The 22437-nt window shown below is 31.8% G+C and overlaps 1 protein-coding gene across 3 annotated transcripts in view; it reads left to right on the top strand.

Annotated features, from left to right (window-relative positions):
• BRD10 (bromodomain containing 10) overlaps nt 1–22437 on the top strand; it is a 133927-nt gene that overhangs the window by 78470 nt on the left and 33020 nt on the right. For all 3 annotated transcript variants that reach the window (XM_080819167.1, XM_080819166.1, XM_080819168.1), the window contains 2 exons: nt 9423–9502; nt 17790–17879. In XM_080819167.1, the coding sequence (XP_080675293.1) occupies nt 9423–9502; nt 17790–17879 (170 nt within the window). The remainder of the gene's footprint in view (nt 1–9422; nt 9503–17789; nt 17880–22437) is intronic.

Raw genomic sequence — 22437 nt, 5'->3', positions numbered from 1 at the left:
ATTAAAGCAGATGGTGAACTCCATTTATTAAAAAGTTTAAAAGTTGCCTGGTTGGGGAAAAACTTGAATTGTTTACTAAAATGAGTTGTGGTTTATTATAATTATTTATGGATTTCATTTTTTTATGTCTTTCCTCAGTAAAAAAAGATCATTAAGATTTGACAATTTTATGATGAGTTGGCAAATGAGGTAGTGAATTTTATTTAACTGGTATAGTTGCTTAGTTATTTAAATAAATACAATTAAATATATTTCAAAATATGTATGTAATGTATCATTGATAAGCATAGAATTTACTATCTTAAGAACAGGCATAATTTGTTAAACTGAGCATTACAAAATGGTCTATATTGACCCAGGTGATGAAAAACTATAATTTTTTAAAGTAACTTTCAGAAATAAGCCTTTTAACTTTTATAATAACCCATTAGGCTATATAAATTTAGTTTGGTTGATTTGGTAAGTTCTCTTTGAATTGTTAGCCTCTAAAATTTTAAATAATAGTTTTAAATTGGAATTATTTTTCCAGTTCCATAGAATGCAATACTGCTCTATTAATATCATTGTCACCATTGAAACCTTTTATTAAGTGTTTATTCATGACCTACTATTCATGTGTTCAGAGGTAATTATGACTTATGGGGGTAGATATTGATGTAGCTCCTATATAGACTATACCAATAGCAAATTAAAAATATTAACTGTGAAGCATTGGATTAAAAGGAATTTCTATTGTAAACAAAGTGTTGCTTACATTTTTTTAAAATGGAAGTTCAGAATATATGTAGAGCAGAGAGAAAATTTATGGGAGTTTCATGTCCAGTTTTAGATGCCTGAATGAAAAAAAACTCAGAAGTAAATTCAGCAGGTACTTATGTACCCTCTCTAAACATGTTTATTTTGTTCGGTACAGAAAGCTTACAGGCATGAAATAGAAGAAAATAATGCACTTGCATATACATTTTCTAATTTTATCTTCAGAGTAGATTTTAGAAAGTTAATCTTCTTGAATCTGGCAAATACAGTTTCTTTCTCCCTTACTAGTACGGGGTAAGCATATGCCCATTCTCTTTACTCTCTACTAAACTCCTTTCTGTTATAATAGGGTTACATAAAATATTGTAATAACAACAACAACAAAAAATTTGTTTTACATCATTTTCAGTACACTTGTCTTTCTGAGGCTCTCTTATTAGTTATGAGACATTGTGGCTTTTTACAGTCAGTTTTGGGCAGTCTCTAATCCTGTTTCCTCTTCTACTCTTTTTAAAAGTGAGCTCCAATGGTGACAAGTTTGGAAAATGTGGAAATGCTCCTCTCCTCTGATAGATTCACATTGTGCATTAGTACAGGTCCACAATGCATTTTTAAAAATTCTTGTATCAGATATGTTTTTGAATTCAGTAATCATTGGATTATAGAAAGATATTATGATGTATATGTTTAGTAAGTAACATCCCCTGTTGAGTTGGGGGTAACCCCTAAGTAAACGCATAGTTTCTACAGAAAAATGTGTGAATGGTCAGATTAAATGAGATGAAGACTAAAGAACCTCAAAACAGTTCATGTCAGGTTTTGCTACCATATAAATTATTTTTAAAACTTTAGTTTTGAAAACCTTTAGACTTCAGAATTGTGGATAGGTGGTTCTGGGCCTGTGTTTTAAGGACTCTGGGAAGTCTTGAGGAAAAGGAACCGTTTAATTTTGTTTAACCTGGTATTTTTTAAGTTTTATTTGAACACACAGCTTTTCTTCAATTAATAGGATTCTTGTAGAATATGCTTTGGGATAAGGTGTACCATCCATGAACCTTCACTTGGGATGAACTAAATTCTACCTGTGGTTAAATGTTCATCTTAAATTGATTACTTCAGGCTTTAATATTTGGTGAATCTCTAAATTTAGTAGCTGGGAGATAATTTTTAGTAGAAGGTGCAAAGACATATTGAAAATTATTTGTTAATTTTAGAGCACTATAAGGCAGTTTTGCATCTTTAAAACATTTTTACCTATTTTTCAGAGTTTTCTTTCTGGTTTTTAATTTTTTAATTCTTTTTTAGTTATGTAAGCCTGTTTCTTACTCTTAGAAACATTATAGAATAGAAAAATATTGGAATACTCCCTTTTGTGCCATCTTACAGCAACAGATACCTCTTTATAAAAAAATTATTCATTTATGATGGTTGCATTTATTTCTAGATTATTTTGATGATTGTCTCTTCTCTATTTAATAACATTCTTGAGGACAGAAGTTAGCATAGTAACCAACACATGGTTTGGAAATCTATTGAGTAAGTAAATGAACACACATAATATGGTTTACTCAGATATAACTAAGATTAACCCCTTAATCTTAGTCTTTTACACCCTTTTAAAGATTTTTTTTTTAATTTCCTTACAATTATTTTTAAAGATTTTTTTATTGATTTATTTGACGGAGATCACAAGTAGGCAGAAAGGCAAGGGTGGGGGTTGGGAAGCAGGCTCCCTGCTGAGCAGAGAGCCCAATGCGGGGCTCAATCCCAGGACCCTGAGACCATGACCTGAGCCGAAGGCAGAGGCTTAAACTACAGAGCCACCCAGGCGCCCTGCTGTTCATATTTTTTGATAGAATTGGGCTAATACACCATTTTACAATCTATTTTTTCCACATAAAAATATACCATGAACATCTTTATGTGATAAATAGATTTCTGCAATATCATTTTAAATGACTGCATGGGATTCTGTTACGTATATTTTGTAGTTATTTAGCAAACTTTATTGGACGTTCTGGTTGTTTTCAATAATATTCTGTTGTAGATTGTGTAAAAGTGGTATAGTTCCCTGAAATAAAGTAGATTTTAAAAGGTAGAGGACTTTTTATAAAACCTGAAGAAATAGGCAAAAATGATTATAAAGGTACATTAATTGTTAGAAAAAGCTTATAGTGTTTTAAGTCACTCATTTTAGCCAATTTGGTTTGGAGGGTTTTCCTGCTCCTCAAGTGGTCATTATTTTTAATGAAATCATTTTGTGATAGCTCCTCTAGACTGATTAAAATATATAAGTAGTGTTATTCTTTCATAAGTGAATAAACTAAGACTCAAAGGTGGTAAATAATTTGTTTTAATAATTATTAAGTATGTAGTAAAAACAGAATAAAAGGTCAAATTAAGGGTAAACCAGTGTGTGCTATAAGTAGTCTCAGAAGGTTTAACAGAGGATAAAGGACTTTGAAGAATAATGGGGATTGAATAGATGAAAAATGATTATTAATGTGAGCAAAAGCGTGGGGGTATAATTAAGCTGGTGTCACTGAAAAAAAAAAAGCACAGAGGAAAAACTTAAGGAAAAAGTTGCAAAGTTGAGGGTTTAGAAGCTGTTTGAATGATGAAAATATACTAATTTGGGGTGATCTCTTTCTGGGCAGGTGGTGTTATTTTAAGTAATTGAACCAGGTACCCAGTGCAAGGAAATGAGCTTAAAGTAAGACAAAATGTGTAAAAAGCAATAAGTTCCTTTATACAGAATAACTGAGACAGCAGTGTAATATATAATATTTGATCATATCCAGGCCCATCACTGTAAAAGATTTTACAGTTTTTTGTTGGTAAGATTATAGAACCTAACTGTGGGTATCTTTAATGGGGAAAATTTTTAGAGAACCAACTAAAGATGCCAAGGTACAAGAGAGTAAAAGAACTGATAGAACACCTTGTCCTTTAATTTTAATGCTTTGTACCCTTTCCCCTCCAGAAACGAATACTCCTAATGCTAAATGTCTATCAGGCACTATTCTAAGCCTTCATACATATTTTCTCATTTAATTTCCATAAAAACTCCATTAAATGATATCATTCTCCCCCAATATATGGGTTTTATAGATTTAAAAAACTGAGGCACAGAGAAGATTATTAAATTGTCCACAGTCACACAGCTGATAAGTGGCAGGATTAGGAGAAAGGATCTTTAGATGAGGGGATTGAAGGTAAATTTAGGAAGAGGAAATTTCTAAATCCAGATAAGGAATGATTACATGACTTTTCTATCACATTGACATTTAACTTTCAAGAGAGTTATTGCAAATTTTAACAGCCAATTTAGTATTTAAGCTAAAGGGAAAAAAAAGAAATAGTTGTTCAGCCATTATTGAATTATATGACAGTGTTAAAAAATTACCAGTATGATGAGAAATTTGCTTATAAGCAAGAAGAATAGAAGAAAAATCAGTTGTTTTATAAAGGTCAAATTGCTTGCTTAGAGATACAATACTCCAGAAACTTGTATAGAATACAAATATTTGCTCAAGACATGCACACTTAGTAAATAAAAAGTCAAATTTAAATTCCATTTCTGTGACTTCAGATTCCAGGTACTTCCCAGATTCACTAATAATACAAATGACCTTGGCATTTTATTTTTAATAGTGATTAATATTTTAGTATCCATTCACTTACTATGATTCCTAAAATGAAAAAGCACTGAGGAGGTAGTGAATGTGTTAGGATAAGATTTATTTGTTTATATTAGTGGGGAGGCAGAGGGAGAGAATCTCCAGTGGACTCCGTGCTTAGCGGCGTGAAGCCCAGCTTGGGGTTCGATCTCACAACCCCAGAATCATGACGAGCTGAAATCAAGAGTTAGTTGCTTAACTGACTGAGCCACACAGTAGCCCCTTAGGATAATTTTTGAATGTAGGAAGGCCAAATCTAGGAGGGCTTTGAAATGAAGTCTCTGAATATTTCAAAGGGCCAAAGAATGAAGGCAGGCAGGGAAACCAAGTGAAGAAGAGTAAAGATGAGGAATAAGAGACTGAGGAAAGAAGAGTTGGTTTGGGGATGATAATCATTTTTCTAATTAAGAGGTGTATCTCCACATCCTGGAAGACTAGAGTTCTGTGCCTAAGTTATAATGTGAAATATATTTTTATATTGTTTTTCTCTCAAGTTGGGCTTCCTTTACTACAGCTGTTTTCAACCTAGTTTTTAAAAAGCTTCCTTAGGCTGCACTAATTACTAGGTCATATTAAGTTTTCCTTATCTATTTTCCAGGTACAAGCTGACACTCACTTTTTGCCCATGTCTATGTTTTAGGCCCAAGATTGTGTTGAAACTCCGCATATGCTTTAAGCTGACTTCTGACTTTAGTACAATCCTAGATCTGAGAATTGTATTCTGTTTTATGGGACCAGGTGACTTAGGGCAGTGGGGTTAAAGACCTGGAATATGATCAAGCATGTGTTAGAGGAACAGAAGCCCACTGTGGGGACAGTATGTAACTTGCCCTGCATATATCTTGCCCTGGAATGAAAACAGATTACCAAATAAAGGCTATGTGGTTTTGTAGTATCCCATGCTCCATTTTAAAAGTAGTATAATAAAAAGGAAGAGCCAATTTTTACTGACGACTACAGGAAAATTTGTATTCAAATTCTTATGAAGGTGTAGACCGAAGACTTTAATAGGATACGTAAATCTTTTTTTTTTTTTTAAGATTTTATTTATTTGAGAGAGAGAGAGAATGAGAGAGCGAGCGAGCATGAGAGGAGAGAGGTCTGCGGGAGAAGCAGACTTCCTGCCGAGTAGGGAGCCGTATGTAGGACTCCATCCCCAGACTCCAGGATCATGACCTGAGTGGAAGGCAGTTGCCCAACCAACTGAGCCACCCAGAGGCCCACATGTAAATCTTCTAATCAAAAGAGGGGCGCCTGGGTGGCTCAGTGGGTTAAAGCCTCTGCCTTCAGCTCGGGTCATGATCTCGGGGTCCTGGGATCGAGCCCCGCATCGGGCTCTCTGCTCAGTGGGGAGCCGGCTTCGCTTCCTCTCTCTCTGCCTGCCTCTCTGCCTACTTGTGATCTCTGTCAAATAAATAAAATCTTTAAAAAAAAAAACAACTTCTAATCAAAAGGGATGCTCTGAAATCTATCAATCAGATTACATTCCTGCAGAAGTTTTGAAAGAATGCAATATTTAACATAAAAAACAGCACAGTTTTGAAGTGAGACAGTTCTAGTGCAAATACCTGTCTCATCGCCTATTTAGCTACAAGTCCTCCCATCAATTTATTTACATATTGATAGCCTGTTTCTTTATCTGTGAAAAATGAGGTAATACCTACCTTGCTGTAATCATTAAAAGAGTAATTGGAATACCAAATGCATAGTACTTAACATGGTGGCTGGCATGTGGTAGGGAATCAATAAATGGTAACCAGCATTTTTGAGAGGTAGAATTACATAATGGAAAGAACTTGGACTTTGGAGTTAGAATCCCTGGTTATGGTGCTTACTTAAAGTGTAACACTTGAATAAGTTAAGTAATCTTTTGATCTTCAATTATTCCGCATTAAAATGAGGTATTGCCTACCTTGGAGGGTTGTTTTTCAGATTAACTGAGGTAATTTATTTAAATTATCTTGCTAAGTGTCTGATATGTAATAGAGTCTCAAATGTTCAAATGTTCTTACTACCACTTCTAGGTCATGTTGTGAAACTTTGGTGAAATGTGTAAATTATTTTAAGTTATCATCAGTGTTTTCTTCATTAAAAAATAAAAAGGACTCAGATGACCCTAAGAATTATGAACAATTACCTGCCTACCTGCTTTTCTTTTCCTGTCTACAGACTGGTGAAATTTCTGTTGAAAAGTAAGATTCTTCTATATAAGAGTCATTTCTCATAACTTCTGTATGAAAAATGCTGTAAATATAAAATGAATAATGTGATTTCTGTTGTCAACAATTCGACCTAGTAAGAATGAGAAACATAAATAGACCATTATAATACTGTGTGTGTTATACTAATGTATATACAAAGTAAAATCGTAGCACAGAGGACATAGGAGCAAGAAGTGAGTTAATAAAAGAATTTGAAGAAGGTTAAAAGGTAATACTTGGTTTGGACCCTTAACATCATGGCTTAGTAAGAGAGATAATAGCAGTTAACATTGGTCGCTTAACTGTGTGCCTAACAGTAGTCTAAGCTCTTTACATGTTTTAATTTCTTTAATTTTCACAAAGAAAGTAGATGTTTTATAGATAAACTACACAAGGACATAAAGCAATTTGCAGTTAGTAGGTGATTAGAACTGGTATTCAAACCTAGGTAGTTTAGTTCTAAAACTCAAGCTTAAAAATCATGACACAATACTAGTTCCATTTACTTAATCACGTTTAAGTATCCTAATGACATAGTGAAAGGAAATACCCAGTAACCACTTCACCTGCTTAATCCATTAAAATAAGTGACTTCTGCAATGATCATATGGTTTCACTTACTTGTGGAGCATAAGGAATAAATAACATGGAGGACATTAGGAGAAGGAAAGGAAAAGTGAACTGGGGGAAATCAGAGGGGAAGATGAACCATGAGAGACTATGAACTCTGAGAAACAAACCGAGGGTTTTAGAGGGGAGAGGAGTGGGAGGATGGGTAGCCTGGTGGTGGGTATTAGGAGGACACGTATTGCATGGAGCACTGGGTATGGTACATAAGCAATGAACCTTAGAACACTGCATCAAAAAAAAAAAAAAAAAACTAATGATGTATGATGTATTTTATAGTGACTAACATAACGCAATAAAATAAGAGTGACTTCTAGAGTTAACTGAAAATTTAGTACCTGAGTTTAGTGCCTATGTGGGAACACTGTGAAATTAATTGGGAGTATCAAGGGTGACCCTCTGTTGTGCTTATGAATAAATATCAAATCAAATGATTTTTAAAAAGCTAATTAGAGCAGTGCTGTGGGTTGGGGGGATAAGGAAGGATTTCATCTCCTTCAAATTCTTTTTATATCTTTTTCAGACTTAGTAGGGCCATTAAATCTTTTCCAGTAAACTTAAAAAAAGGGTAAAGGTAGAAGAAAGAAGAAAGGCAATCTTCTGCCCAAATTCATGTGGCCCCTTGGGAGGTACCTATTGTACCCAGTTTAGAAATCAATTACTCTAGCTATATTATAGAGATACCAAGAATTTAATAATTTCTTCCTGAATATTGGTTAAGTAGACCACCTACTTACCTATTTTTGTAGTTTAGTTGTGGTATAGGTTCTGTGTAAGTACAGAAACAAATAACGGTGATGAGGAGTATGTATATGTTAAGTTATTTTAATTAAAAGTAAATGTCAAATGACAGCAGGTTGATACTAGAACAAGACAGTAAAATCCATGTGAACCTCAGCAACTCAAAATTTGCAGTAGTTCAATCATAGTATACATGCATTTTACAGTCAGAATTAGAGATAAATTATAGTTCCATGATATGGTTAAAAAGGAATACAGGAGAAAATACAATTATATTGTAAATTGGAATTGTGCCTACAAGTTGAATAACATGTTGCAATCAAATGACTGTTTACATAGAAGATCATATCTGTATAGGAAAGTATTTAGAAAGGAGCAATAGGGATTATGTTGAACAGAGTTACTTTGTGTACTCATTTTCCCTTCTGAAAAAAATAGTAATTTTAAAGCTGATTTTAGCTTAGTAATGATTGTGAAATAAAATTAACTTTTAAGTGTTTCTGACTAATTTTTTATTCCCTTACATAGATTTTCAGTTCCGGGAGGACAGGATTTCCATTTCTTTGTTGCCTCTATAAATTGTACAGTGCCCTGTATCTCATGTTTGTTGAATAATTAACAACCAGTTTATTAATTGAGTTTGCTAAATGCAAGTGGAAACAAAACATTCTTTAATATGTTCCTTTCTAAAAATAGTGATTATGTGCCTGTATATATCTCTTTTGTCATGTTAAATACACAGAGTAGATATGCTTCAATGTGTGATATGAATTGGATTTAAGAACGTAGATTTATTTTCCCCAGTGTTTTCTGATTGCACAAATGACTGGATGCACTTTTTAAAGGGAGATTTTTACTTTGTTTAAAACTGGTTATTGAATACTTCCAAAGGCAGCCAATTAAGTGAGTGCAGAGCTAAAGGAATAGAAAAACCTTGTTTCCTAAGCTGCTGAGAGGATTTTCACATTAGGTTGGCTTTAGACCGTAGTCTTCAGAGTGTAGTTTTATGCAAGTTCCTGACTATGGACGTCATTGTTAAAAGGTAAGATTTTTTTTTTTTCTTATGTAATCTCATTTTAAGTTGTGAAGTAGATTTTAACTGAGCAGAAGTAATGTGACTTTTTTTTTTTTTTGCCAAGTGTTAGTATAATAAATTCTGATACCGTGCAACTCATTGCAGATTTTGATAGTTCTGTTCATATGTAAAGAAACCCGTGTTTGTTAATATGTCTGTTACAGGTAGTTATAGTTTAATGTTTGCTTTTACTGGGGCTTGTTTTGATTCATCATTTTTATTTGACTCACTAGCAGCCATCTGTTAGTTACATTTTAACTTTCAAGGTTCTATGTAATTTGGTTTTTGTTAATGAAGTGCTATAAACAGTATTATGAAGCTTTTCTCTTTTAATCTTGAAAGGAAAAAAATCCATATCTAAAAAAGCAATCACAAAGAAGAGGAAAACTGTTACAAAGTCATCTGCTGTACCAGAATTTCAGGTAAATATTTCAATTTTGTCTCAACATTTTGTAGTTTAATTTTTTGTTTTAGTGTTTGTTTATATTGTTCCTCAAGAAATTGGCTAAATTCCACTGTAGTGGGCATACTTTCAATGAAATGTTTCCATCTATGATTTTTTTCCCTCCAAGTACAAGGCATAGCTAAAATTGAATCTAATGTTTCAAAATTTTTTACCTGTTTTTGTCTCTTGATAGCCAAAAGTCTCTTTGGTTTTTAAATGCTATACTGCTTTGTAGAAGTAGTTTAATAGAATATACATTATATAAGTATATAGATATTTATATAACACATGTTTATATAACATATGAAAGTAAGTATGCAAGTCTTCCAAGACTAAATCATAATTTGTAAATAATTTTGTAAATAAGCAATTTATTTTCATTTATTTGGGCACTGTAGAAATGGTTGACACAAATCTTTTAACTCTTAGCTATATCCGAACTTCAGAAAGAATATTAAGTAACATTTAATTGAATGGTGTTTAAACATTTCTGCAAAAAGAAAAAAGTATACTTAGTGCCATATTATTATGTGAAGAGTTTTCATTTGTAGCTGGTACCAGAATAAGTGGAGATTCTCACTTCAAATAATACTTTTATTTTCTATTTTATAAAAGATGTGTTTTCTTCAAATGACCCTTTTTTAAAACTTTCTTTGTATTCCTGTGTCCAATCCAGTTTCAAAAGTTTTATAACCTAATACTTAATTGCCAAAAAATAAGTGATGTTAAAATGAATTTTTGTCAGTCTCAAGTCAAGAAAAAAAATAAAGGAGTAATAACTATGAAAATATTGATAATATGTAATGTGAGTTGATCATAGATATTCAACTTTTTGAATATACTTTTTTGAATATATACATTCAAAAATATAGACACATCTATTTTTCAGTAAAAACCTTATTTTTGGAACTGTTTTTATGGAAGTTACTAATTGGTAAAAATTTAATATTTTTAAAAGAGCAGTGAAAGAAAATGACAATTTTCTTTTAGTATTTTAGGATAGAATATTTTTAATGATATTCTTAGAATGAATTACAAACATTTTTACAAAATCATTTTATATAATATAACCTCGGTTACAGGATATTTAGCGGAAAATGTATGTTTACTGTTTTACTTGGAGGACTTTCTAATCATTGCTTACACCTCTTATCATACTTTAATAGTATATAGTTATTCTGTCACTGATATCATCACAGCCTTTGCTGTTTTCCCCACTCACTCTTCCCCTTAATACCTTAAAATATTTGATCTGAGAATATAAGTCTCAGAACAGATCTGGCCTGCTGTTGCTGTTTATCTCCATTCCTATCCTAGTGGGTGGACTTCATATGTAATAAGTGGCATAGACAGCATGGACAGTGTTTTTCAAACGGCAAATGGTATTCATTAGTGAGGCATAAGATTAATCTGATGGATTACATGACCAGCATTCCTTTTTTAAGCTAACAGTTAAAATAGAAAAGAAATTATGAATGTGTCAGATATAGTAAGGATAATACCATTTCATGAAACTTTGGTTTTGATCTTGTGCTTATTGTACTGGCATGCAGTGTAAAATACATTTTTGACCATGGGTCATGAGCAAAAAAGCTTTAAAAAAGTTTAAAAAGGTACTAAATGTTGCTTTGTCAATTACTGACCATTTGCTTATCACTCTCAGAAACTTAAGGTGAAAGTATGAATTTTGCCAAATTGAACTGTTTAAAATAAATAAAATCTCCTTCCTAGTTCTTAAGGTGTCCTAGAATGTGTGTGTGTGTGTGTGTGTGTGTGTGTGTGTGTGTGTGTGTGTGTGTGTGTGTGTGGCTAGGATGGGAAATAGGCTTATGAGAACTGTGGTTCTTATGCCTAGTTTATAACATGAATGCCATGGTATTACTCATAAAGAAAATTGACAGCTGTCTCCCAGGAAATAGGTCATTTGCTTCAAATAAGCAAAGAACAGGAGATGAAACAATATTAGTCACTAGTAAATTTTGTTGTTACAGACAAAACCTATAGTTCTGCCTTTCAAAATAACTTTATATATAGTTTGCTTCTTTCATTATTTGGAAGTTCCCACATGTAAGGAACTGACCATTATATAATAAAGAAGCAAATTTATTTCCTTCCCAAAAGCTCTAGCAATGTCATTTAGCACCTCAGATTCTACAAATTATTCCTTTGTATTTTGTTTGGTTTTGTTTTTTGTTTTTGTTTTGTTTTGTTTTGTTTTTAGAAAGGATGATAGGCATGGGGAAGGGTAGAGGGAGAAGGAGAGAGCGTCTCCATGCCCAGCTTGGAACCTGATGTGGGGCTCCATCTCACAATCCTGAGATTGGACATTTAACCGATTAAGCCACCCAGGTGCCCCTGCAAATTATTTATTTTATCCAGGTTCTTTAAATATCACATTTCTAGTATCACACATAAAAGTACTTTATAGAAAAGTTTAGCTGGAAGATTTTCTTCGTAGTATTTATTCTAAAATATCTTTGTGCTAAAAATAATGAAGCTGTTGGTGGAGAGGTATCAGATCCCTGTTGCAAAGCCTGATTTATTTGTCAAAGGACTAGTCCATCTTTAAATTGAATTAAACATGCAAAGAGAGAAATGTGTTTGAGGGATTAAATTGTGAAGTTTATTTTTTGTTAAATCCTAATGCATAAAAAAAGTGAGTCCTGTTTTGACCTCAACTACTTTCTAATTTGTCATTGTTTTTGTTGACTTTTTTTTAAAAGCTAGAAATTAACCTTGTCTGCCTATTGGCTTCAGGAGGAGTCCATGTTTACTCACATGTACACCTAATATCTATACCTCCATATAAGAAAATAATTATCCCACCTTTATTTAAGGTCTACACTGTAGAAACTCAAATGGTGGATTGCATTTATTTTTGTGTGTATTGTAAAGGGACTAACCATATCCATGCCACTTGTGTCAAGAGTTATGTCAGTGGTTCTCAAACTTTAGGGAGTATAAAAATAATGTGATGCCTTTATTAAAATGAAAATTCCTGGGTGTTATCTTCCAAGATTTCATCTTTGATTCAGTGGGTCCAGGTGGATACCAGTAATGTGCATAGTGGTTAAGCATATGGATTCTGGGACCGGGCTACATAGGTTCTAATGTCAACTTTACCACTAACTCTGTATTCTTAAGCCCTTTGTACGTCCAGTTCCTCCTCTGTACAGTCAGGTAGTAATCATACCTACTTCACAGGGTGTTGTAAGGATTAAATGATAAAGCTTACTGTTTTATTCTTATTTATTTTTTCAAGTAAGTATGCCACATGCTTCAGACCTAAGTAGTGTTACGAGTAGGAAAATCAATTAAGAACTGGCTTAAAAGCATCTATCATTGACCTTTACCACTTTTCTTAGCTACTTAAGACCTTGAAATAATCTTGGATTTGGTCATATTTCATAAATCATAAAATGTCATGATTAAGTCTACAATAATTTGAAAAGTGAAAAACCAAGTAATTTTATTTGCATCATTATGTTAATCAGAGGGAAAACTTCTGCTTAGCCCTACTGTAGTGTTATGGTGGTTATAGTTGGCATATAGGGGAACTTAGGTTTTTTAATTTAGTAATAGGTCCAAAATAGTAGGAAATATTTCTTTTTTAGTGTTTCGCATGTTGGTGATTTAAGCTTTCATATCATATTTAACAATTATGACTTTGTTAAATTGACTAAATTATTTATTTTACCAGTTTTGTAGTATACGAAAGATTAAGTAAATACCATTTTGCTTAATAAAGTTAATTTTTGCCAGTACACCTTTTTGAAATTTAATATTTGAAAAAGAAATCTAATATTATGTGAATTGTCATTTTGTACACAATTGAAACAAAGTCATAGAAAGTATTTTTAAAACTTAGTGTGATCAATCTCAGTAAGATCAGTTTTTAAAATACTGTAAGAGCCTTAGTTACCATACTTTGCCTTTCATTGGTAACCAGTATCTTTGAATGTAATGTGTACTTGCTACTGTTGCATAAGTGTGACTTATTCTAAAAGTGCTTTGCAAAGAAAACCCAGAATCCAGATGCTAAGACTTATATAGTAGTATTGTTTTCAAACATAAGTATAAATTCACGGATCCTTAACTTCTGAAAAAACTATATTTCTCCATTTAACCAGTGGAGAAACTAAAGATATGAAATAAAGTAACAGATTGAGACCCTAGTATAACAAGTTGACTCCAGAATTAAATTGGAGTTCAACTGCTTCACTGTGTTATGGATCTTTTGATTATATTATTTTGAATAATATGAATAATGTAAATGTAAAATGTAAGTATTTTCAGCTTCAGCTTTTTGATTTCTTTCTAACAGTGTGTGTTTTACTTCCCTCTTAAAATTCTTTCTATTTTTTAATATTGTGCACTGAGAGAAACATGTCTCATTAATAAATATAAATATCTTGTTAATCAGACTTATTTTTCACATCCCACATAATATCCTATTTGCAGGTTTTGAAGCAGTCATTCTCCTTGTTATGTAATCATAAGAAATGAGAAGGATTTTTCCTATCCTCATAGTTTTAAGATGTTAATATAATTTTAGTTTAAATACAATATGAAATTTGAATTTATACCATGAATTTAAAGTTTTGCTTACAATTTTTATAATAAAGTATAGGTTTGCTGTATTAGCATAGTAATGAGAGAGAGATCTAGTTTTTTTGGACCTATTCATTTTGACTTCTGCATTGTTTTCCTTGGCTTTTCAATGTAATTTACTGTATTTCTTTAGTTTTGTATGCTACCTTACGTCCTTTTCGGAACAAATAAAGTAATTGTCTGTAAACCCAAAGGCATAATTTCTAATTTGAAGTAATGATAAAGTAAGGAATGATTTATTTTGCAATTTTCTGAGATATGGTCATGGAATTCGTTTGATCTCTACAGAACCTTTCCTCTCCCTCTATATATACACATTCCTGCTTCTTGAGTTGGAGAAGAGGGCCTTTTAATATTTATCACTTAATAGAAATGAAAGCTTAGGTATGAACTAAATCCTAAAACTATAAACACATATTCAATTGTTATTAGATTTTTTGTCTTGTTTAGAAAGACCCCTTAAAGAATATGATATATTAGGAGGTAGATGAGTTCTACATTTTCTGGTCTCCTCTACCAGTTGTGTCATCTTAGGTTACTTTACCTCCGTTAGTTTTAATTAGTTTGAATATGAGTTGGAAAGATACCTTTTTAGTCCAAAAATTACATTTTTTTAGTCCTTTTCGGCTCTTAAGATTTATGATTTTGTGACTCTGTCATGGGTTGCCTCAGGTGAAATGTTGAGGGACAGTATAAAGCCTTCAAGAGGTTTTCCTGGGGGATAAAACTCTTTTTGTAATTTCTGCGGTATGACTGAAAACCTTCTCTCAAGAATGTTAACGGTATGCTCCAACTGTAATCTGACCTGCCGTGTAGCTTTCCTTTTTCACCCCTCTTGGCCCTGAGCCTCAGATATTTTTTTCTAATCCAAGGTAATGAGAAGGAGGTTTTAACAAGGTGTTTTGCTTTGTTCCAAAAAAATGCTTCTGTTTTCCTTATAGTTGAACTTTATTTATTGGATTGATTTTGTTTTTAAAAGCACCAATTGAAGTTGAGTTGAGTTTAAAGGCCACACATATGCCTTACTATGTAAAAGAGAAGGAATAGAGGGTATACTGGCTTGAGTCAGATTATTTTTTCTTTCAATATTAGTAATAGTTACAATTAGTAACAATAGAATTATGTTTCTATACATGAATTTTCTCAGAGCTGAACTTGGCTCTATATTTTCAGCTATCTGTATTAGATATATATTATATCTATTTGTAGAGAGTATAGAAAGGGATTGTAAATGTTATGTAACTATTAATTCATTTTAAGATAAATTCAAAGAAAGTATTGCTAAAATATTTTCACCCTCCAATAAAATTTATGTTTGAGAGTCATGTCATATAAGAAATATTTATCCTATCATTGTGCATTTAATTCAGCATTTTATCCCCTGTTTGGAAATTAGTCTTTTTGAATCTTCATATTCCTTCATATTCTTTAGCTACATAGTACCAGAATGTTTCAGGAGCCATGAAAATTTGGAATTCATAATCATTACCTTATTAACCTTACTGCTTAAAAGTATGATCTGCAGCCCATACCTGGGAACTTGTCAGAAATGCAGAATCTCAGGTCCCACCTCAGACCTACTAAATCAAAAATTCCATTTTAACAAGACTCCCAGGTGATTCTTATGTACATTAAAGTTTGAGAAGCACTGATTTACTTACTAACCAGGTAAGCCACTTCAAAGTACTGTTTTATATAGCCATATAGCTCTTAAGCTGTGGAAATCATTCAGTTTGACATCAGAACTGTGTTCTTCTTCCTTTAAATAAAATATAAATATTTGTTGATTCCATGAATTGAAAGATTTTGTCTTAGAGTGTGTCTAGTTGTAGAGGTGTATGTCTTAGTTTCTACAAACTATATACACAAAATGTACCCTTATTCCTTGTATAATGAGACATCTAAGATGGAAGTGAAAATTCTTCTGAGCTTTGCCATCTGTGCAAATGAGAAATCTATGTTGTGATATTTAGTGCACCAAGTTCAGTGAAATGGAATGTAAATATCTGCTATTCTGGGGCACATATGACTTGGTGATCAAAATAGCAGATTATACTATCAGAAGTTTAGTTCCCACTGAGCACTTACTAAAAACCTGATGTAGGTCAACAAGATAGAAGTTGAAGACATTACCAAGTTCTAGAGGCAATTCCGTAGTTGTTCTGTCCACTGCTCACCAGCATTTCTTCCATAACTCTAGATTTGGCAAACGAGCATATGTATTTTATAGTAAATATCAACAGCACTGTTCTACTACATCATTGTGTACTGTTTTCTACTCTGGAATTATTTAATTTGGGTTCCTTAAATGCATATTTTCTCTGCATTGTCAGTTCTTTGAGTTTGAAATTATGTAGACATTTCCAATAATAATTTTAATACTAATTATAATAATATCTGTGACAATTTTTCTTAGCCTATTAGATTGAACCATATTGTCATTTATGTAGATCAAATACCATGTGATTTCACATGGTATAACCTAATAAAGGAAGTTTAAAGGGGACCTACTTTCCCATTTTTGTCACAGTAGTCACTAAAAATGATCTTGTTGTAACCCCCTTTACTTTTGTTGTTTTTGTTTTCTGTTAAAAGAAATACGCCTTTTAGGAAAACAATACCCTTACAAAAAGATTCATGAATGTAACAAACATGGGCTGATAAAATCTTATGGTAAATTAATAGTTTTCTAAGTGTAGTATTTTTTTAAATTATCACAGTATAAACATTTACAAGACTTTGATTAATCTAAAACTTTTCCTCTTTATGTGCTTGTATTTTTGTTTTAGAAACCTATTTCTTTTTCATTATAGATTTTTTTAAAATATGAGCTTAAATTATTTTAGGAAAAAAATTAAATATATTGGGAAAAACTAATTTTTTAAGAACTAAAATGTAGTTATTAATATTTTTGTTGTTGCTGACACTTCACTGTTTAAAGCTTTAGTGGTTAATACAAACTAGTTTGATTACTCATAACTAAAACCCAATTATTTTGGCCATTTGCCAGTATTACCAAGGTGAAGTAAAATGAGCTGCATAATTATGAAGGGAAAGAGATACTATCTGTGGCAATGGTTTTATTAAAGACTACTAAGATCATATTAAGAATGGGTACTTAAATTCATTTACTTTTTTGAATATATTACAGACAGTGGAAATCCTTCTTTCTTAGCAATGCCAACAGCAGTATAATTATTTTAATTGTATAATTAGCGAACCAAATAAAAGGTATAATGACAGTTCTCCAGGGATGCATTTATTCACCAACTAGGAGACTGCCTGATGAAGCATTTCTTAAAGGTGATTTAGTAACCTGTGAAATCTAGAGTGAGTTTCCAGATCTTTGTCATTCTGGGCTGAAAGTTAATAATGTTAAGAAAGTATCTGGATTATAAAGCAAGCTGAGAACAGGGAAGTGTGGTATGAAACCACCAACGTTGAAATTTCAGCTATTTTTATCCTAAGCCTGAAGTTCATGCATTATAAAAATAGTATCTTTTAGAATATAAACTTGTGGGGCTTTCTTTGCTTTTTGCTATTACAAATACAAGTAATTGTGAATTTAGTATATGTTAAAACAACTTCTGTTACCACATTTTGGGTGTTTTATATTATGTGTTATCAAGCTGTGTTTTTGTGTTTTATTTTAGCTTATTTGCACTAATCTTGATGAACTCAGGGAATTAATCACAAAAATCGAGAATGAACTCAAAGATCTGGAAAACAGTAGAAAAAAATCGGTAGGTGTTGATCCAAAAGTTCTATCTATTATTGTCAGCATTAAAATTTATTCCTGCTTTTTTCTAAAGCTTTTTTTTTAAGTCTTGTTCTCCTGGATTACATAAAAATTTGCAATGAAAAATAGAAACATTGTTCCTTTTATTTCTCCTGTGTGGTCTAGTTTTCATTTTTCATAACAAAAATGGTACCAAGGCAAGTAAATTAATTTTGTTTGCCTGGTTTATATCAGGTATAGTTTTAAGTATTTCCCAATATACTGGTTGGTTGTTTTCTGACTGGTAGTTTTTTGGGTAATGCTTACATTGCAGATATTCTTTATTAATAATTATATGCTTTTAATGGAAGTTTATTGCTTAGTAAAATAAAAATTTTAATAACTGTGACATAAATAACAGATACAAATTGTTTAGTCCTGCCCCAGATGTTTTTGATACATGCTTAACAGTATGTCTTTTTAAAACACCTTTATCAGCTGAAGGTCTTTTTTAAATTTTCACTATATATTCTAAATTCACAATTTTACCTTCATTTTTTATTCTTGTGGGACTAGAGTATAAAGGCATTATATTTATTCACTTAACACTTGTTAAAACACTCAATTATGTAATTCATTAAATCACTAATACTTGTTTAGCTGACATTCAGTGATATTGCAGATTCAGAACTCAAATATACACCAGTAAATAAACGAGGAAGGCTTTAAACACTGCAGAAAATCAATCATTATTTAAAAAATCCCTGTGTTTTATGCCTTAGGAATGCCATGAACCTATTAATCTAGAATTATGTATAAAATAAGGATAGTGAAACAGCAAGCTGCGTTTCAGCAGATTTGTAGTAGTCATTTTATATGCTCTCTAGAAAAGACATATTGGTAGCACTCTGAAGGAAAGAGACTTAAGTGCCATAAAAGGACAACCTTCTGAGGTTATTTAATATAGGTGTAAAACAGAGTCAGGCATTTCAGAAGTTTCATGTGATATCCTTGAAAATATTGATATAATCTAAGAGGTAGAATAGAAAAGTGTTCAGAGTGATAACCATCAATTAACAAGAAAACATTATATTGAACTATATAATCCTAGAATGCAGAAAACTGTATATTTTTTAGAAATATTTCCATTAAAAATGGTTTAGACCCTTATTAGATTCTTATATGTTCATATATACATATGTATGTATACTTTGTATATATACACATATATAATTTTTATGTATACACATATGTGTATATGTATACTTCGTGTGTGTGTGTGTACACATATGCATTTTGGTATATGGGCAGTTAGTTAACATGGAACACCAGCTGTTTTAAAATTTATCTCTGTGATGTATTTCCCAAACAACATTTATATTAGAATATTTTCTCCTCAACAAAGCTGTTTTTAATATATTTGATGTTATATGCTCATAAAGGATTGATTCTGTCCTTTAATAAGAAAGAATAGTCTTAACCAGGGTGTTATTTACAATTTTTGCAGAAGCTGTTTATTTTTAGTGAGTTGTCTGTTCTTCATGAGTCTAAATAGAAACTTAGTTAAATAATTTTGCTAATTGTTTTTTATGCTGCAGGTAAACATAATGTATGCATCTTAACTTGTTCCCGTATTATAAATTAGGGTTTTTTATTTGTTTTTAATGAGTAGTTTTATGCATAATGTACTTAACTTATAGCATGTATTGTAAAACAAAAAGACTTCTTCAAGGATCCTAGAGTTTTCCTGTAAAGTCTTCTACCTCACTTCCGTTAGTGATACAAGGTATATGCATATTGCCTTCCTTTACAGGAACAAGTAAAAAGGTGAAAGAATACATAGATTACAAATACTTGACATTGTAGTCTTTGAAGGCATGTTTATAAGAAAATTTTAGGTTACATACAGGGTTTAATTGAATAAATTTTGTGACTCTAAATTTTTAACTTGTCCATGACTCTTAGAATTTGCATATTATTTTTTTCTTTTTAAGATTTTATTTATTTGAGAGAGAGAGCTCAAGTGAGGGGAGGAGCAGAGGGAGAGGGACAAGCAGACCCTGTGCTGAATGCGGAGCCCAAGGCAGGGGCCCAAGGTAGGGCTCAGTCCCAAATGCTGAGATCATGACCTGAGCCAAAACCAGGAGTTGGACACCCAGCTGACTGAGCCACCCAGGCGCCCCGCATATTAGTTTTAAAATATGTTTCCTGCTCTTCAAGAAATAGAAATTCTTGGGACTGTACTTAATGGGGATAATCTTAATGAGATTACTAAGATATAAACTATTCCCCTTTAAATTGCCTAAAAGGTTTTTTCATGAATAGCTTATAATGGCCACAAAGCTTAATGGTAGCGATAGACCGTAAATGTTTACATTTTAGTATCATTCCTTATTTTTCTGTGGAAACCAATACTGATTATGATAGATGTTAGTTGTAAGAATAACTTTACTGGATGTTTATACTAATATTAAATACTGGTTTGTCTGCCATCATTTGGGAATAAGGTGTTTCACTTAATGAATTTTCTAGGTAACCAAAACCTGAACTTTAGGACTATATATATTTTTTTTAATTTCTTATTTTAATCATTGAATGACAAACTTCTGTACCTCCTTTTACTGTATTGAAAAAAATTTTAACCCTTTTTTGATGAGTCAAGGATCATTATGAATATCCATAATTATACTGATATCCTAAAAATTTATTGATATCAGTAACTCTAATTAAACATTTACCAAAAGACCTTTATGCTATATATTTTGAAGGTGTGTGTTTTTTTTTTTTTTTGCTTTTGTTCTCTTTCGTCATTGTCAGCCTGTTGTTTCTTGTGTTTGTCCATGTATTTGCCCTAGCTTATATACTGTGAATTACAAAGCAAGTAACGATATTTATAAGAATTGGACTCATAGTAAGGACCTGAGAGACTTTCTTAGTATTAATTAAGAAATTAAGTGCATGAACTTGGTGATAGTGATAACCATTTTGACTGATGCATCACCTGTGGTCTTCCTTCACTATTGCCAGACAAATAGAATATTAATTTTGATCTTCATAAGAAGTTATTACTGTCAAAACTAAAACAGTATTTAGAGTCAAAGCAATTTTGTTACTCATCATCAACTTTTATATGTATAATAATGGCTCCAATAAAAAGGGGATATATTCCATATAGACATTTGCTTGTCATGAATGTCATTGCTAAAGATAGAAATATTTATGTGATAGAGGATTTAACATGAATTTGTACACACACCTCACTTCTTTAGAAGATTTTTTCTTTGCAGGGCGTTTCCAGGTAGTTTTTCCTACCAAAGCAACAAGGAAGAATTATCCCACTCTTCACCCCTTGTCAGCATATCGTTGTAAAAGCTTTCCTAACCTCTTGGAGGTTTTGCCATTGAGCATTGTATTAGAAGATTTACAGTCTTTTAAAATCTAGATTGTTGACTTATTCTTGTAATGCAGCTAATTTCATTTATAGTTAATAATGTAAGGGGAGAAAAATACTTTAGTTTTCTTGAGTTTGTTCTAGCATAATTGGTACCATTACTTCATGTAGGAACTTAATTCAGAAAAGGCTCAGCATCCTTTGGATCCTACAGTGTTATATATCTAATTATCTACCTGAGATTTGGTTAAAGTGAGATATCTGGTTGAGATAAATAGAAGTATATAGTTTGACAGTTTTTAAATTTTGTCTTTCTCATTACCATTCAGATCATAGGATTCTTTAATTAGCTAAAGGAGAAATCATAATAACATTTTTATTTTTGTGGTTTTAGTCAAGAGATAAAATTTGCATTTTGCCTAATTACTTGGAAAATATCTTTTTAAATTGAGGAAATATATTAGTTTCCCCAAAGATAGAACTAAGATATTGATAAATTTGCCTGATCCTATTGTATTTGAAATTTATTAGACATTATTACTCTCTAAATAATCAAAATTGGTAAATTTTGTAAGGCTTATAACAAGTGGTAGTATCTCTGAGTTTTACATGTGACCCTTTTTTTCTGATATCTGCCTAATTTCCTTATGTCTTATGTCATATTTTAGATTTTCAAATAGGTTTCAACCTATTTTTCTTTAATAAGGAGAGATCCATAAAGAAACTGGATATAAAGGAAAAGTGTGAACAATTTGGCCAAAAAATAAAAGATATTATTTATAAGAAAAGAAGCTTTGTCTGGATTATATAATGATGAATGTTAGTCTTATCAATATAGAGAAACTAAAATTTAAAATACAAGACTTTTTTTCTTTTCTAATACATCTTTTGGTAGTTAGATAACTCAAAACTTAGGATAAATATCACAGTCAATATGTTAAAAAAGTTATAAAACTGCCTTGCTCTTTGATCTTCATCCTGTTTGGAATTTAATTTTTATTTTCCTCATTTCATGCCCCCTTCCTCCCCATAAAAAGAATTTACACAGTGGTGTGTTCAGCAGACTACCTCTAATAGTGGAAATTTGGAAAAAGCCTGCATGTCCAACAGTGGGAAGATGACTAACCAAACAGTGTTAACACAGTAGTATATCATATAGCTAGTAAAATAAAATATTTATAGATCATTGTTG

The sequence above is a fragment of the Martes martes genome (genome assembly GCF_963455335.1).
Source record: "Martes martes genome assembly, chromosome: 12".
NCBI lineage: Eukaryota > Metazoa > Chordata > Mammalia > Carnivora > Mustelidae > Martes > Martes martes.
This window is presented reverse-complemented; position numbering and strand designations above follow the sequence as displayed.